Source organism: Petromyzon marinus, chromosome 12 (assembly GCF_048934315.1).
Source record: "Petromyzon marinus isolate PM22_M1 ecotype Great Lakes invasive population chromosome 12, UKy_Petmar_22M1.pri1.0, whole genome shotgun sequence".
Lineage (NCBI taxonomy): Eukaryota > Metazoa > Chordata > Hyperoartia > Petromyzontiformes > Petromyzontidae > Petromyzon > Petromyzon marinus.
The window spans coordinates 4,513,851-4,532,117 of record NC_133678.1 but is presented as its reverse complement, the minus strand read 5'-3'; the positions used below and the strand labels follow the sequence as shown (position 1 = coordinate 4,532,117).

General features: G+C 40.5%; 1 protein-coding gene across 6 annotated transcripts in view; it reads left to right on the top strand.

Annotated features, from left to right (window-relative positions):
• Positions 1–18,267, top strand: part of LOC116941658 (uncharacterized) — a 41,138-nt gene that overhangs the window by 15,585 nt on the left and 7,286 nt on the right. For 5 of the 6 annotated variants that reach the window (XM_076066523.1, XM_076066522.1, XM_076066519.1 and 2 more), the window contains 18 exons: positions 168–235; positions 324–645; positions 3,602–3,779; positions 7,482–7,585; positions 8,188–8,230; positions 8,681–8,757; positions 11,418–11,463; positions 11,939–11,967; positions 12,359–12,434; positions 12,567–12,717; positions 12,953–12,999; positions 13,723–14,100; positions 14,313–14,427; positions 15,277–15,473; positions 15,712–15,903; positions 16,531–16,597; positions 16,751–16,915; positions 17,890–18,020. In XM_076066523.1, coding sequence (XP_075922638.1) covers positions 168–235; positions 324–645; positions 3,602–3,779; positions 7,482–7,585; positions 8,188–8,230; positions 8,681–8,757; positions 11,418–11,463; positions 11,939–11,967; positions 12,359–12,434; positions 12,567–12,717; positions 12,953–12,999; positions 13,723–14,100; positions 14,313–14,427; positions 15,277–15,473; positions 15,712–15,903; positions 16,531–16,597; positions 16,751–16,915; positions 17,890–18,020 — 2,386 coding nt within the window. The remainder of the gene's footprint in view (positions 1–167; positions 236–323; positions 646–3,601; positions 3,780–7,481; positions 7,586–8,187; positions 8,231–8,680; positions 8,758–11,417; positions 11,464–11,938; positions 11,968–12,358; positions 12,435–12,566; positions 12,718–12,952; positions 13,000–13,722; positions 14,101–14,312; positions 14,428–15,276; positions 15,474–15,711; positions 15,904–16,530; positions 16,598–16,750; positions 16,916–17,889; positions 18,021–18,267) is intronic. The other variant, XM_076066524.1, reaches the window with a different exon arrangement.

The window sequence follows — 18,267 nt, the reverse complement described above, 5'->3', positions numbered from 1 at the left end:
GTAAAATCTACATCACAACTATATATTTAGTTTATAGCCTTGTGTAATAGAAATATTGTGTGTATCTTTGCTGATCCACTCAAATTTGTTTTTCTTGGTCACCGAAGCCACATTTACTTATTCGAGTCTGGATATTTTTAATACGCCGTAACATGTTTTGTGAACAGGCTCACCCTGAGTCCAGTAATAGAAGAGAGCATCAATCAAGCTTCTTATAATAAGACTTCCGTTACAAGTAAGTATAACATCAGTCACACGTTTTTGTTTTATTTTCAGTACATTCTTAGCAGTGAATTTATTACGTAATTTTGTTTTGTCCATAGTTGACTTGCCAGAGGCTGATGGCGTGATGCTAAATAATACCATGAAACCTACAAGCTCTATAACACCGGACCACCACGGTACCTTTACCAAAGAAGATGCACGGTCAGATCAGGCTAAGGAAACGACTGTGGGCTCGTCTAATGCAGGTGCGAGGCCAAAGGAAGGTACCTCCATGACTTCCATTGTCGTCATTGAGAAGCTTGTTCAATATCAATTGGAGAAAAGTATCAGTCACTTGGAAGGGCATCGTTCTGACACGTTATCAGAAGAAAAAGGAACTTCATCTGGCCAATCCCATATGGAGACCAAGAGTGTGTGGAGGTACAATTTATAGTATTAAAAAAATCGTGAAATGTATTGAGAGGGTTTTGAATGTCTGGTTGTGTGGTCGCAGTCCCTTATGTCTGTCTCGCAGAGACTCGATAAAGTTCTTGACAAATTTGTGATGTATAATGTACGCAGCCACTTGAGCATGTATGGTTATGTATGCATTGTGGGGTTATGTGCTCTCTAGCATACAATGCACTCAAGATTATTTTCTGCAACACATCAGAGGTTTTCCCAGATTAAAACCTCAGCAATCTGACTTCCCTCTCTTAACAGCAACATTACACAAAAACATGTTAATCACATACCTGTCAACTTCTTATTAGTGCCTACCTCGTTAAAGACCATTTGAGACCTTATTGGCCAACCCTTGCCCACAAAAAAAATACCCAATTTTATTTTTGCCCGTATTGCAACAGCTGTACGCCGTACGGACCTGAACTCAATTTCCCTGTACAAGAATACAGGTAAACCGTATGGGTTGACAGCTATGTAATCAATATCAAGAATATCACAATAATGATAACTATTAGTAATAGGTTTTTACCCTTTTAGCTGGCACAAAAACTGACACCTTTATACAAGGGATCATGTTTGCATAACCACAACACAAGCAGCCAAAAATGCAAACAAAAAGAGACAACTCTGATAATGATATGCACTGTCTTTGAATTTGATTGGTCCACACCCGAGACAGCAGTGTTGGACCAGATGACGCCAAAAGGCGTCTTTTGGCATCATCGAAAGGCGTCTTTTGGCATCATCTGGTCCAACACCAATGGAGGCTAGGCTCTAAGAAAAGCTGTCTCAGGTGTGGACCAATCAAATTCAAGGACAGTGCATATCATTATCAGAGTTGTCTCTTTTTGTTTGCATTTTTGACTGCTTGTGTTGTGGTTATTGCAAACATGAACCCTTGTATAAAGGTGTCAGTTTTTGTGCCAGCTAAAAGGGTTAAAACCTATTACTATATCTTGTTACTGGCAAAGGATGTCTCAATGATAACTCTTCTCAACTGTATTACTTTAAATGCACAGACAGCCACAACATTTTTATTCCTATACTTTATTACACTAAACTGTCAAAACACTAACAACAAGGGCCCCTGACACTGAATTAGCTGAATTGTTTTTTTTTCCAGCTGCCAAACTAACAAATACTGGATTATTAATTATTGCTATATATTTTTGTGTTAAACATTTAATTAATAACTTAAATTAAAAACCCCAAAGATCATAAAATAAAATTTCTTACCTTGGAAGACTAGAGGTTCTTCCCTTATTTAAAAGTCACAGAAATCTGGCTACCCTACACAGGAAATTGTAAGTTATGATGTGTTAACATGAGTAAATATCCACAACTTACACGAAATTCAATCCAATCGTATCAAAATTCACTGTATAAGTTTATAAAGGTCTTAAATCCCATCTACAGTTGTTTGATAGTATGTTTAATTCGCTGTATCCATATTGTAATGAATGCAGGCAACCTGTGAACAGCAACAATACTAAAAAGGCAGAGGGGCTACACCCAGCCAGATCACGTGACAGGGAGAGAAGTTTCCAAACTTCGCCAATAAACCCTAACATCTAATTTACGACTATAATGAGCCATATTCTTTATAACTTGCCTTTTGTCCGTCTAAGGACGGGTGTTTTGCAGTAAATCTGAAATTTGTAAGCAAAAAGCAGTCTGCGACGTGATCTATTCATTGCATCCATTCGTGTGCAATTTGTAAGGGCGCGGTGACAGACTTATTTCATTTAAAGGCTATAATCCCTTGTTCATCATGATGTCCTTTTTACTTTGTCTCAATAGCGTTACGGAAATCGCGTGACGTGAGGGTTCTGCCTTTGTAGTGAGGGTTGTAAGTAGATGCCGAGGAGGGGGGAGGAGGTGCCCCCCCTACCCCCATGTGGAGTGACGTCAGCCACTAATTATTATGAATGGCGGGGGGGGGGGGGGGGTCCATTCAGGGGACGTCACCTGTTAATGATTATTAATGAGGGGGGCTGTTCGATGTGGACTTATATCACCTGCTAATGATGATTAATGAGGAGGGAGGTTGCTCCATGTGGAGGACGTAACCTGTTCATGATTATTAATGAGGGGGGCTGGTCGACGTGGAGTGACGTCACTTGCGCATGATTATTGGTGAGGGGGGGAGTACGCCATATTGAGTGATGTCACCCGCTTATGATTATTAATGAGGGGTGGGGGGGTGTCCATTTGGAGGACGTCACCTGCTCATGAATATTAATGAGGGGGGCTGGTCGATGGGGAGTGACGTCACGAGCGTGAAGGACAGACATTCCTGGGTGATTATAGCAATATGAGCCAAGAATGTCTGTGTGTCACGCGCGTGACTTCACTCCACGTTGGCCAGCCCCCCTCATTAATAATCATGAATGGGTGACGTCCTCCACGGGGCGCGAGGCGCCTCTTCCCCCCCTCCTCAGCATCAACCTACAACCCTCACTACAAAGGCAGAACCTTCACGTCACGCGATCTCCTTAACATTGTTGGGACGTAGACAATTGCACACGAATTGATGCAATGAATATCACGCCGTGGTTTGCTTTTCGCTTGCAAGTTTCAGATTTGCTGAAATACACCCGTCCTTGGACGGGCAAAAATCTAGTGTTTATAAACTTACACCGACAATGTCAGTATACCTCCATCTACCCTCAATCAAATAGTCCACTCTTTAAAGCATGGCAATTCATGGTGGATTTAAGAGACTATCTTGTATAGCAGACTTTACTGGTACTTTTTGCTTTGTAAGTCGGTTTGTAGTTCATTTTTGTAAATCGATATAATGTAATGCTGTTTTTAACCCAAATGCATGTGTAAGTGTGATTTATTTGGGATTACCTCTGTTATCGGTACCATTGTGTTTGTTACACGCATATTTGTTTTATCCATGCCTAAATACATCTTCTCTGCACAGTCAGCATAAACAAAAGGCCACGAATGCCAATTTCACGGACAAAATGATAGAGCCCAAAGGTATGGAGGCATTGAATCCAGTGGCAACACTGCCTCGACAAAAGCAGAAGCTTCCAACGACTGCAGATAACGCAACTTCCTCAGAGGTGGAAGATGAGAGAATTATCAACAAATATATGGTGAGCTTTAGAAAACATCTCTTTGTGCACATAAGCTCAATTTGAGGTGGTGCATAAGTGTAATTCTGAGAATACCAGACTTGCAATCTTGATGTTGTTGGTTCGATCTCTCCCATGCGGCAGTTGAAACACCCAGCAGCACAAATGAGTGTACACCACAGTCGATTGGCAGGTTGCATGTGGTGGGGTAAAGTGTGGTTACTCACTTCTTTTAGGATGTCTCGTCAGCATGTAAGATTAACACAGGTTTTTCGCTACCAATATTCACAATAGAGGGTTTTTTTTGGGTTAGATCGGGTTTACTCTGCAACATACCGGTGTGCTGAACTAGTAACGAATTGGCACTTTTTTTTTAAAGTGACAAACCTTTACAAATTGGCTGTGGCGGGTGGTGGCAGATTTAACGCCACATTAATATTCACGCGATCTAAACCATAATAATCTCTAGAGCCCTCTTCAGTGGAGGTGCTTCTGTCGGCAGTTGTATGGGCAAATTAATTGCTGGGATGCACCTGAATAATCATTAACTGGTGTCATAGTTTCATCTGCATGGTAGTTATCCTCTTGTCGGGCAGTGGTGGTGTGTGCCTGGGAGGTGAGGGTTGGTCTGACACACTTTTGAAACTCCCTTTCCGTGGGCGTCGAGGTGCCATACCTTGGCTTGCCAGGAGAACGGTGGAACAGAAAGTGTGGACGGATCTGTATATTCAACCTTTTATGGGATAGTGTTGTCCCCCCCTCGCACTCATTTGGTTGTCTTGGAATTTTTGGTTTCTTCCCACGTGTATAAACAATCATTGACTGAAACCTATCAATTTATACGTGCGCCTCTCTATTTGTGGGATTTGCAGCGTTGTGTAATGCAGTTGCATAAGGGGCCATCCATTCAGTACGTATGCAAAAATCTTTCAACTTAACCCCTCCCTGTATGCACGCGTACTTTTTACACCTCCCCCTCACCTGCGTACGTACGCTTGATGCACCCCCCCCCCCTCCGAATCCTATAGAACCGCCGATATTTAATCCACGCAGAAACGATCAAGGATTAATAATATTAACGTGTTTAAGCAAACAGTCCACCACCGGACTATAACTCATTTGAAGGCCAATGTCGACAAATTATTATCAAGGCTTCCCCCCCCTCCATGCGTACGTACTAAATGGATGTCCCCTAAACGGCACAAAAAAAGCTATATTTCATGGGTGTGATCTTGTATCTGATTTCACTGTAACAAAAACATTTTGTTCCTGGGCAGTAAGTGTTATTTCCTAATTGCTTATGCCTCAGAAGTACAGAAAATGGCTGTTTATTTCCCTCAAACTTTACTTTTGTGACCAGGACAGTGATGATACTGGTAGGAACCTCCTGGTTCCACCAGCCCACAGGGGATTATTGTGTCCGTCCGTCGTGTATCCAAAAATGGGAGGGGTGGGGCTGGGTGGGGAGGGGCTGGGTGGGGAGGGAGGGGCTGGGTGGGGAGGGTGGGGCTGGGTGGGAGTGGTGGGGCTGGGTGGGGAGGGGCTGGTCACCCCGTGGTGCCCTTATAAAACTCAACGTTTAACCTACTCACGCCGGCTTGTTCCCGCCCTCAGTCGAAATACACCATGTGCCGCCGTTGACCCTGGCCATTGACCGAGCAACCCAACGTTCCTACCAGCTCCCTCCGCAGGAATGTGTTCTTGATGTGAAGTTTTCGTGACAGCAGGAATCCATACTCTTTGGTTCTTTCAGTGAAATCATGTAGGTAGAAAAACAAAGAATAGATCACAACGTTTCGATCACAACACAAGCAATCGTCATCAGGTAGAAAGATACAGCAGTAGAACTGCTGAACAAGAAAGGGCTGTTGCAGCAAGAGGTTATATATAGGTTCTGAGGTGGGTGTCACCCAAGGGTAAGTAAGCAGGATCAGAGATGGAAAGGAGTCCTGTCGCCGTGCGCACGCACAACAGCTGTGCCAAAGGAGGATTGGCATGTTAATGCAAACGGGAAATGAGCCCCGTCGCACACGAGCACCGTTGCCGCACGCACGTACAACAGCTGCGTTAATGGGAGACAGCCTTTTGAACAGCGAGAGCCACCGTTACATCGGGGCAAAAGGGGGCAGCGGTCGCTATGTTCGTGAAGATAGCATGTCTGTGTCACGAGGACCGGGCATAGCGCCACCTCGTGGGCAACACAAGCTGCGGCGTTGGCTGCTGTACAGTGAGAGGGCCAGCGTATCAACGTCAGAGAACCACCGTAACGGCCGTGCCAGTGAGAATTCAGAGTCGGAAATAACTGCTAAACAACGGCAGGAAGGATGGAAATATCACAGCAAGTTATGACTTATCTGGGCCAATGATTGCTCCGTTTGTACCAATCTTCTCGGTTGAAATTGTGTTTGTGTTTATATATCTGGATGGCTTCATGAACAAATACTCTTTGGTTCTATTCGGTAAAGTCACGTAGTATAGATCCTTGCAGTCACGAAAGCTTTAAATCTAGAATTTATGAACAAATCTTTGATGGTAGCCCGAAGGTTTGGAGAGTACCTTGGTTTCTGAAAAAAACAATATCGTGTGAACCGACCGCGTTAAAACAGTGATCAGCCACGGCAGAGGTATTGCTTCTGCCGTGTTTCAAATCTACCTTGTGTTTGTGAATACGGTCCGATACATGTCTTTTCGTTTCCCCGATGTAACTGCTACCGCAGAAGGTGATATTTAGAAATTTACCTATTTTCAATGAGAAAACGTGTGCGTTTGTGTATTTCGTTCACGTAAAGTCCTGGTCACAAGCAAAGTTTGTGGGGAACAATAGCCATTTTCTATACTTTTTAGGCATAAGCAGTTAAAAAATACCCAGGAACAAAAATTGTGTTGCATAGTGTTTTCATTTTGACTAGTTTTGCCCAGCAGCCATTATGCCTTATTTTGTATTCTAGCCAAGCCTGCTTTCTTAAGTTAATATAATGTATCTGATTAATTATCATTTGTTTTCTGATGTGCTCGTCTCTCCATGTAAAAATGAGCATGCATCTCTCCATGCCTCTTTGCACGCTTTCAACGTTCATATTTTGTTCAGTAAAAGTGGTACGTTTTTGTCCAGAAGTAAAATTTCACTCCAATTTCTCATGAAAGGAGTAGATAATTCCCCTCGTCTGGTATGCAGCAGGCCGTGGGTTCGATCCCGACCCTGACGCCTGTATATTTGGTTTTTGCATGTTTTCCCCGTGGTCACGTGGATTTTTCTCTGGGTCCTTTGGTTTTTTGTCCCCACATTTAGATTATTTGGCTGCAACAAATTTCCACGTCATAAGCCACTTCCTTGAGTTGTCATTTGTCGCCAGGTCACTTCTGCAAAAATGCTAAAATATTTCAGTGGGTAAAGTCACGTAGAATGAGAATAACATAATAAATTGATAAAATAAAATAACACAATAATATATATAAAATATACACAATAATATTCTCAGTGAGAATATTATTCTCAGTGAGAATATTATTGTGAGAATATTGTGTTATTTTATTTTATCAATGTATTATTTTATTCTCATTCTACGTGACTTTACCGAAAGAACCAAAGAAGATGAATCCTTGCAGTCACGAAAGCTTTAAATCGAAATTTATTTCAGTGGGCTTTAGCTGTTAAATAAAATAGTTAAGTTTTACAATCTTCCCCAGTGTTGATACATTTATTTGTCTGATTTTCTGTTTTAGGTTCAAAAAGTACCAGCAAGTCTTGAACCTATCAAAGCACCTAACACGAAGAGTGTTATCATGTCAATTGCTGGAAAGTACAACGACCTTGGTAAAAGGATCAGGTAAAACCAATTTTATTTACATTCATATAGGATTGTGTTGATAACTATTCACATATTTATCTCATTCATTCGTATGTATGGCAGTGATGTGATAAACATTTATAATGATTAACTCATATTTGTTTAACTGAATTGTAGAGCGGTAAAAACGCATGCATTCATTAATTGCAGTGTATAAACACTCTATAATTGTTTTAAAATGTCTTAAAATATGCAGCCTTGCTTCATGAATTTGCATAAACAGCGCAATATAAAAACAACATTTTATTGAAATACATTTTTATGCTCGCAATACATGGATCGAAACACGCACATTACAATTATTTTTAATTAATATAGTGTACGTTTTTTTGTGTTCATGTGACCACTGGAGGCGCTGCACTGCAGCTGAATGTACAATCTCGAATCTAAGTGTGATCCAGAATTGTATCAGATCATTGAATTGTGAGCTACGTGAATTAAGGGCCTAGACATTATTTATGCCATTGTATTGGTATAATGTGTGATCGATAATGGGAGTGTTAAGAAGGAAAAGTGAACTAACAAATAGCTTTGATATTTAATAACCTTGTGCCTGTTTTGTTTGCACAATCCTGATACAGCTTTAAGCCGACAAAAAAAATATACGAATTTCAGAGTGATAAGGTAGGCTCCCATTTTATTATTGTACTTAAAAATGTAAACAAGAAGATTAACCATAAAGACAAGGGTCACTTGTATCTCCCTCCTACAGCCGTGCTCTATGTAAATGTGAAATGTATAGACCTTGGAAGCGAAGTTGCCATCTCCGAGTGCCTTTGTGTTATGTCCTGTGATTTATAATGTAATGAAATTAATGTGTTTTTCCTAAGTGAGAGTGATACGGTGTTTTTCCAGTGTCATTGTATTCTGGCACTGGTATATTAAATATGCTGTGAATAAAATCAGTTATTTGTGGAAACTTTAATTATGATACTGCATATTTAGCATTGGCTGCTTTGGGTCCGTTTTTAATGGACTAAGCTGATTGATCATGTGCTCAAATGTTGGATTATTTTAATTTCTCTAATTAAGAGCTGTGCTAATGGAGACATGTAAAGCTCACTTTGTTTGTAGGTGCCTTCCAAAGAAACCGCACTGGATGTAGAGAGAGAACATTTTGGGTTGACGGTCTCACAAAAACCCCCAAAAAGGTGACCCAAAACCTTTAACATTATTTAAATGTTTACACTTGAAGATTCGTTCAAGGGACTACACATAATTTAAATGTAAATCATCACATTTAAAATATATCAGATCCCCAGGGTCTTGTATTAAAATAAGCAATGTCATCGGCTTGCTGCTGTCATTTCCATGGCAGTAATTATTTTGTCTGGAATGCTATTCTGATATTAGGAAGCCAATGGAGCTATGCACTTTTAAATCTAGATTGAAAACTCATTTTTTTAGAACTGCTTTTTGTGTTTAGTTTGTCCTTTTGCACCTCCGATTATATTATCACGATTAGCTACGTGTGGTGCGAAGGAAGTTCAACATACATATAATTATCTATAGGGATAGGCATTTCCTAGATTCCAGACATACATTTCAGACACTTTCAATACAGTGAGGGAAAAAAGTATTTGATCCCCTGCTGATTTTGTACGTTTGCCCACTGACAAAGAAATGATCAGTCTATAATTTTAATGGTAGGTTTATTTGAACAGTGAGAGACAGAATAACAAGAAAATCCAGAAAAACGCATGTCAAAAATGTTATAAATTGATTTGCATTTTAATGAAGGAAATAAGTATTTGACCCCCTCTCAATCAGAGAGATTTCTGGCTCCCAGGTGTCTTTTATACAGGTAACAAGCTGAGATTAGGAGCACACTCTTAAAGGGAGTGCTCCTAATCTCAGCTTGTTACCTGTATAAAAGATGCCTGTCCACAGAAGCAATCAATCAATCAGATTCCAAACTCTCCACCATGGCCAAGACCAAAGAGCTCTCCAAGGATGTCAGGGACAAGATTGTAGACCTACACAAGGCTGGAACGGGCTACAAGACCATTGCCAAGCAGCTTTGTAGGAAGGTGACAACAGTTGGTGCGATTATTCGCAAATGGAAGAAACACTCGAACTGTCAATCTCCCTCGGCCTGGGGCTCCATGCAAGGTCTCACCTCATGGAGTTGCAATGATCATGAGAACGGTGAGGAATCAGCCCAGAACTACACGGGAGGATCTTGTCAATGATCTCAAGGCAGCTGGGACCATAGTCACCAAGAAAACAATTGGTAACACACTACGCCGTGAAGGACTGAAATCCTGTAGCACCCGCAAGGTCCCCCTACTTTAAGAAAGCACATATACATGCCCGTCTGAAGTTTGCCAATGAACATCTGAATGATTCAGAGGACAACTGGGTGAAAGTGTTGTGGTCAGATGAGACCAAAATGGAGCTCTTTGGCATCAACTCAACTCGCCGTGTTTGGAGGAGGAGGAATGATGCCTATGATCCCAAGAACACCATCCCCACCGTCAAACATGGAGGTGGAAACATTATTCTTTGGGGGGTGTTTTTCTGCTAAGAGGACAGGACAACTTCACCGCATCATAGGGACGATGTACCGTCAAATGTTGGGAAAGAACCTCCTTCCCTCAGCCAGGGCATTGAAAATGGGTCGCGGATGGGTATTCCAGCATGACAATGACCAAAAACACACGGTCAAGGCAACAAAGGAGTGGCTCAAGAAGAAGCACATTAAGGTCCTGGAGTGGCCTAGCCAGTCTCCAGACCTTTATCCCATAGAAAATCTGTGGAGGGAGCTGAAGGTTCGAGTTGCCAAATGTCAGCCTCGAAACCTTAATGACTTGGAGAAGATCTGCAAAGAGGAGTGGGACAAAATCCCTCCTGAGATGTGTGCAAACCTGGTGGCCAACTACAAGAAACGTCTGACCTCTGTGATTGCCAACAAGGGTTTTGCCACCAAGTACTAAGTCATGTTTTGCAGAGGGGTCAAATACTTATTTCCCTCATTCAAATGCAAATCAATTTATAACATTTTTGACATGCGTTTTTCTGGATTTTCTTGTTGTTATTCTGTCTCTCACTGTTCAAATAAACCTACCATTAAAATTATAGACTGATCATTTCTTTGTCAGTGGGCAAACGTACAAAATCAGCAGGGGATCAAATACTTTTTTCCCTCACTGTATATATGTACATGTACAGCCATTTGTTGATAAAATGTTAGACTAGAGCCTCTCCACGCCATGTGGGTCATAGGCATTATATTACCATACTTCACCACACTGGTCAGTGCAGGTTTATCAAGGTGGGGATCATAGATGTGCCAGTACAACAATGCATTTCGCTGTACTGGCCTCCTGCTGCCCTGCAAGTGGATATGAGTAATCATTAGTAGAATCATTAAGTGATTTTTACTTGGGTACAGTATGTTAACCAATTCAGATATAAATATTCTGTCTACATTTCTTGATGAAGGAGAAATGCTCATGAAATAGCAAGGTGTCGGATGTACTCCAACAAACTGACTTCATTATTCATGCTATGATGATGCAGTTTTGTGTATGCGCCAAACCATTGACTTAATCTATAAATAAACCATTTATAGGATTGGGGTGTAGTAGCGGTACAGTGGCTCGTGCACGACGAACCTGACAATCTGAGGTGCGATTCTTCATCATGGCTAACATCAGTTGCAAGTAATATCTGAACCGGTCTTCTAGTGTGGTGAAGTAGTGTCGGGGGAGGCCTCCTTTTAGAAGTAGGTTGATAATGGCTTGCAAATGATGTATTGTTAATATAGTCTTTTGATTGTTACGTTTAATTTTATGGTTTCTGCCTGCAGGAGCTATGTTTATGATTTTAACAGTGGAGAAGAGGAAGACACGTCTGTAAGTTGTATGCTTTTGCTGTTGTGAATTTTCTTTGTATTTACACATTGTATGGAATTTAATTTGAGCTCAATTAGTACAATAGGTATGACCAAATAGTCAGTCATCACAGAAACTTGATTTCATATTAAAAAAGTTATAAAGGTTTAAAATGTAAGTGCCTTATGACATTTGGACTTTATAAGCTTTTGTGCTTTAACCTTGGCCAAATACACATCCTCAGAATTGTTATTTTTTACATATTAGATTGATGAGTATTACCTATGTTTTGTAAATGTAGTTAAGTCACTATCATTACTTTGATGCGTACGCTTTGATATGCGTATTGAGTTAATATAAAATTTCTTCCAATTTTGGGTGTGAATTGTTCAGATTTTCTCCATTACCATGAATGTTTAAGCACTTTTGAAACGGTTTGTAAACTATTGCCCTCATATATTAAGAAATGAAAACAAAATATTGTTTTTGTTTTCAGGAAACCACTGCGGCTGATTCTAAGAAAAGGTAAAGCTCTTGTCGAAATATTATATTTATCCAGAATTGCATGGAATAGATGTTTATATAAGATGATTATCGTTTGTTCTCGGTATAAATGTTGAACAGCATCTGATAGTTGTCGCCTAGAGACACTGTTAAGGAAGGCAAAAGGGAAGGCGACCTCAACTGGTTGCTCCTTAATTACAACTCAAGAACCCGAGCACCAAGCGTGGTTTTGCGTGAAGAGGTTGGAGTGGGATGAGTTAGGATTGAGGGAGCTTGTGCCCATGGACCTGCTCTTGGGTGGAGAACTTGATGGTCCAGCGTTTGTGAATATGAATTCCTGCAGTTACGAAAGTTTTAAGTCAAATTTTGTGGAATTGTTAAGTATAATGGAAACTTGTTATTTTTTCTATAGACAAAGGAAAAGCAAACGACATGGAACCAACAAGATGAATAAAACGGGCAACATGTCTGCGAAACAATCGGGAAAGGTGAGCCCTTACCTGCCTTGGATAGTTATTTCCACATTATTGGATGCTCATGCAGCAGTTGACCTTAGAATTTAGGTTTTTAACTGTATAATGCAATATGTTCCACATTTAGTTTTTTTCTCCTTTCGCCAGAACGTGAACAAATTCGGCAAGCGTCTGTTCTCAGAGACAGAAAGCGACGCTTTGACAGATGCCAAAAGTGATGTCAGCTGGATCATGAAATCCTCTGAAAAAAAGAAGCCCAAGTTGAAAGGATACTCGTCTAGCAAGATAAATATTAACGGTATTTAATTCTTGAAAGCAGCCTCTGCTCAAAGTAAACAGGACATAAATTACCGTTCCAATGCATAGCCTACTTCAATCTACATGTGATTGACAATTATGTACATACTTAATTTTATTTAGAGAATAACAAAACAGTGCTTAAAAATATATTTTTGAACTTAATAAATGATAATTATTTCCACGTTTGGAAGACGGTTTATGTTGAATACAAATTTCACATCTCTTATTCGCAGAAACATTTCTTGCAAGCACCCCTGCCTCTTCAACCATCAGGAAACGGGTAATTATTGGCTGCAGAATATTAAAAATGTAAATAGGTTAATCTTTGTATTTGCGAGCTCGTGAATTACATGGTGCATATTTGTTCTCTGATCCATACATTTTGTGTCTCCGTGCAATTGCTGGCCTGCATTTCTCCATGCGTCTTCGTCTATCTGTCAGATTCTATTCCACTTTCAATTTCATTGTCTAGGTTTTTCATCCGTGTAATTCATCCAGCGTGTGCCTAATCGCTCAGCCATGCAGGCATTTTGCACTCGTAGAAAACTCCTCTTTGGGCCCATGAGTATATTGCTACAACCTTCTCTCTCGTTTGTGTTTTACCAATTTATTGCCTGTCCACCTTCAATAATGCCCCTAGAGATAGAGATATATCGTTGAATTATAGTTTTGTTTGCTCTGTTAAACCATTTGCATTGATTATAAATGACTAGCTTTACTACCCGGCTTTGCCCGAGACTTGGATTCTTGTCTTGGATTTATACACGGCCTACGCGGAGGGTGGGCGGGGGATGCGTGACGTCAGCAGGCACACTGCGTAGCGCTGCCGCATGCGGGTGACATCACAGATGTGATGATATATTCTTCACACATTCAAATAATTTATTGCCAGTGTATAAGTTGTAATTGACGAATACATGCCTCCATGGAAATGCATAGTAGATAAACAATTTGTTTACATGTTACTGAACACAAACATGTAAACGCAACTGTGTTTATGTAGGGAACACAGAAAAACGCTCCTTCAGTGACTGCCGACAGAATACCCTTAATGAACGCAACAATAAAGCCCAAGGAAAGCAGAAGTGGTGGTACGGATGGAAAACTAGCATCCGACAGAAGATTTGTGCAAGGGAAGAGGCAATTAAAATCTCAACTGAGCAGACAAATGGACAGCAGAAGCAGTGACGATGAGTCGGGATCTAAAAGGAAGGGTGGCATGCCTAAGGGAAAATACCCTGCAACACGTAACCCACCTCAGCCCAGACGCCCGAGAAGGGCAGCAGCAAAGAAGGCGGTTTACAAAGACGTGTCAGATGACGAGATTGAAAACGATCAACTTTTGGAGACTGAGGAATATGAAACTGCATCCCATAAAGTGGTAACGTAGATCTTAAATTTATTTCCAGTAAACAATACTGCAAATGTTTTTACTTGCCTTCATGCGTTTACCAAAATGTTAGGTAGAATGAGCATGACTGGAAGGCCTTGTCTTAAGCTTGGCCATAATAACTTTGGGTGAAAGGTGTAATTTCCAACTTTGAGTAAAAGGTTAAACAATTAACTGTTGACTGCTTTGAATTTAATTACCAGATACCCCTTGAAACATCTCTGTCTAAGAATAGGGGCAACAAGTCCAGAGTCGATGAAAATGACCTGACTCACGCTGCTTCTCCAGAAACACCCTCGTCGATCGAGAAGCCAAGAAGTGAGTTAGCTGTTCAGTAGCTAATATAATTGCGTTGGTAAAAAAAAAAAAGTTTTTGGTCGTGGGGTATCTTAATCTTTGCCCCCTCATGTCTGAATTGTTGGTTAAAAGTTTGTACACATTTTCTTTTCATTTAGATTACAACCCTTTTTTTCCATGGTTGTAATTTGCATTTTGAATTTTGTTAAACGTACCCAGTAATGCTGGATTTAAGCACACTGCTGGTAGCAATGCCTGGTGTGGTTACGTGGCGTGGTCCAAAAGTCATGCACATAGGGTTATTATATTTGTTAACAAATCACATAGGGTTATTTCATTTTAACACGTAGGCTTTCGCGACCAATATTCATAATAAAGGTTTTTTGGGTTAGCGCGTTATTTATAAATGTGTCGTAACCCTCCACCACCCGACACGGCCAATCAGCAAAAAAAGTGTCACGTTGACAAAAGACAAATAATTCACTACTTTAGCCCACCGGTGTGTTGAAGAGTGAATCCACAACATTTACAGTTTGAGTACGACGTTTCGCTGGTAAATACATACAGCGAATTGCCCGATGATAGATCAAATTATATCTTAAACACTAAACAGTTTAAACGTTTAATGCCAGTGTTCAAATAAATGAAATAACTCTACGTTTCCTGACATTTGGGCCACCCTCTATACAAATTGTGTTTTGATCAGAAGTAGCCCTTTCCCCAACCACTGTAATGTGATCTGTTGCTTCGTTCAGAGCTGTACTTATACATGGCGTGCTTAAGTCCAGCAACTGTTGTACGGTTGAAAACGATTGATCACAATCATGTTTTGAAATTGGAGATGTACTTTTGCTGTTTGTGAAAATGCAGGTGAGAACTATTTGCCAGCTGGAATTGTAGAAATATACAACCGGCCACTCACCGCCTCGCCAATGCCATCCTTGGCTGAAAAGTCGCTCAGCCTTGGGTCAATTTCCCCTGGCTATGTTGAATCGCCTGCTTTGTCACTCGTGGTCCCTACAAACTCGCTCTCCAACGATTCTCAAGGTTCACCAATTGCTCAAGAGGTATGAAAGCTCATTTGAGGAAAGAGGTGATGTTGATTAATCATGTTTTCACAAATGCAATATAATAAATTTATTTTCGAGTGTTTCATGACCTTTCAATGTTGCTGATCTTTAAAAAAATGTGACTTTTGACTTTTCATTTTTTAAACTTAACCTAGGGTGCAAATTAACTGTAGAAGTTTACTATCAAGCGAGGATAACAATATAATCAAGTTATCTGCTTTTACTTCCCTTGCAGTCCCCAGAAAGTATGATGAACACCCTAAGTCAACTTGTGGGTGGGATTGATGAAGACTCTATGTTGCAGTCTGAGACCAGCCCAGAGGCATCACAGGCTTCACAGCAGACTTTTACACGCCGCTTGTATCAGCCCTCCAGGCTGACCAACTTGAACACTCCCACAGAGAAATGCAGCTACGCACCAGAACCCGTTAGTACCTTCGCTTCACACAGGCTACGCGCGTTTTGCTTTCACTTAATTTTTCATAGATGGATCGTTCTGAAAGTTAAGTGCACTGTTGTGCTGCATTGTACACGCACGTATTAAAACCCCCTTTGTCAATCAACAGCATTGACCTAGGGCTTCCCCACTCTGCGTGGGTCATGGGTCTTGTTTTGTTTACAATTCACCATGCTGATCAGTGTGTGGATTGGTACAGGTGGATAGTCTATGTATGGGAGCATGGATGTATAGTATAACAGGGGTTTTCTGCATTGTCCTTGGCTGACCACCAAGTAGCACACTTCCACAGCCGTCTGACGACACGGTGCCCAAGGTGGTTGCCCATCCAAGCTCTATCCAGATTTGATGAGAGGGGAATTCTGGGTGATTTGGTTAATTGTGGTGGATTGTGGAAAATAACATATAAGACAAGGGACTGTTTTACCACATAAACAGAATAAAATAAAATTGTAATCCATTGGCCAATGGGCCTTGTGGACTAACGTCCAATGAACGTGTTTAAGCCACATTATGGGGATGTTTCCTTTTACGTTGTATTATTGCACCGATGTGTCGTCGTGTATAACTTGCATTGCAATATCTGTTGGTGTTTAGTTATTGAATACACCTCCGTCAACATCTGCCAAGAAGAGCCTACAGTATAAGCAGGCGCGTAGAGCAGGTCAGTTTACCAGACGCCATACACCCGGCTGTTTTTCAGGCACATTGACCTTGAAGTGTGCACATTTCATTACTGCAGAATGAGTGAAAAAACTTGAATGAGAGTTTCAAACTGCATGAAACAAATACAGTTATTACACATTTGTTTTACCAGCGTTTGACCGTTCAAGAAAATGCTCAACACAGCCAAGTGAAAGACAATCTTCAGAACACGCCATTTACGACGAGATGAACGAGACGATTTGTTCCAGACAGTCTACACTAAAACCAAAAAAGCTGTTAAATTCTGCAGCAGTAGCTATGGTTTTCAACACTGCAGGTGATTGAACTCGTCGAAACAACTCTGCAGGGAGTTTCTATGTTCTCCTGTTCTGCATGGTTTTGTACCAGTTTTGTCTTGTTTCCTTCCACAGCTAAAGAAATATAAAATGGACTGTAACTGTTATTGGTTAACATTCCAATGCTAAAATATGACGTAAAAATTATTCCAATTGGGATTACACAGCAACATTGTCCCCATACTGCAAACATTTGGGAGGACCCTTCTGAGACTTAATTAGGCTTTCCTGGGAAAACAAGCATATCAATACATGTGATGTGTAATCTATTTAAAATAGATTTTTTATCACGATTCGCTGCCAGTCGCCAATTCACAGGCAATATCACTGACATCCACGGAGGCTATTGAAAAACTCAACTTTACACACACAAAGTTGTTATTTAAACTTTCCATCCGAATCGTGTGCATCAGAGTTGTTTTGTAAGTCTGAGGTGTTTTGGAGTTCTACAAAAGATTGGAGTGAAGCAGACATCATGCGATAGAACTCAAACACATCTGAGAGCGATACAGCACAAATGCGGAAACCTACTCAGAAACAATTAAAATTAAGTGCAAATTATATGGTTTTGGATTTATGACAATGAAGCAATTACCATTACAAATGATAGAACAAATGATAAGCAATACAATAAGGTGATAAAACGTGACAATCTTTTTTGAATCAGATCTTGACTCGAACTGACAATTTTGTCCAAACACTGGTACGAGTAATTAGTTGCATGCTTACTAATTGAGCCATGATTTTTGTGCCTGTGATTTTAATCGTTACGCATGTACAGCTGCATTAAGTATTGCGGTGCACTTAAACGTTTATACCATCAAAAGATAATGGGACGTTTAATTAAATTGGTTAACATTCACTTGAAGAGCTCCGTTACAGTGAGTTTTGACACATTATGATGGATGATGTGACAAAAGTTATTTTTGGTAATTGTCTGCCGGCATGTTTTCAGATGATGTATCGAGCGACGATGTTTCGAGCGATGAGCTAAGTCTTGATGCAGACATGGAGGAAATCGTTAATGATGACAGCATTGCCATATCGCTCAAAAACTTCAGCACCAACATAGTGAAAATTACAAAGGTATACCGTGGCTTTAATGGCCCTTTTACCCACGTGCATTATGAGTTGTTTATTTTATTTTCAACGAGTAAACAATAAAACGATGTTAACCCTCATGAGCTTAAAGTATTCCAGGTAAATTATGTATATATATAAAAACACGTATTGCTCGTGACGGTTCACTGCCGCATGAAGACTTTCTCCACACAATTAAAATCTTGGGGGTTATTTGACCATACTTGCTACGTTGGTGAGTACCGGTTGGTGA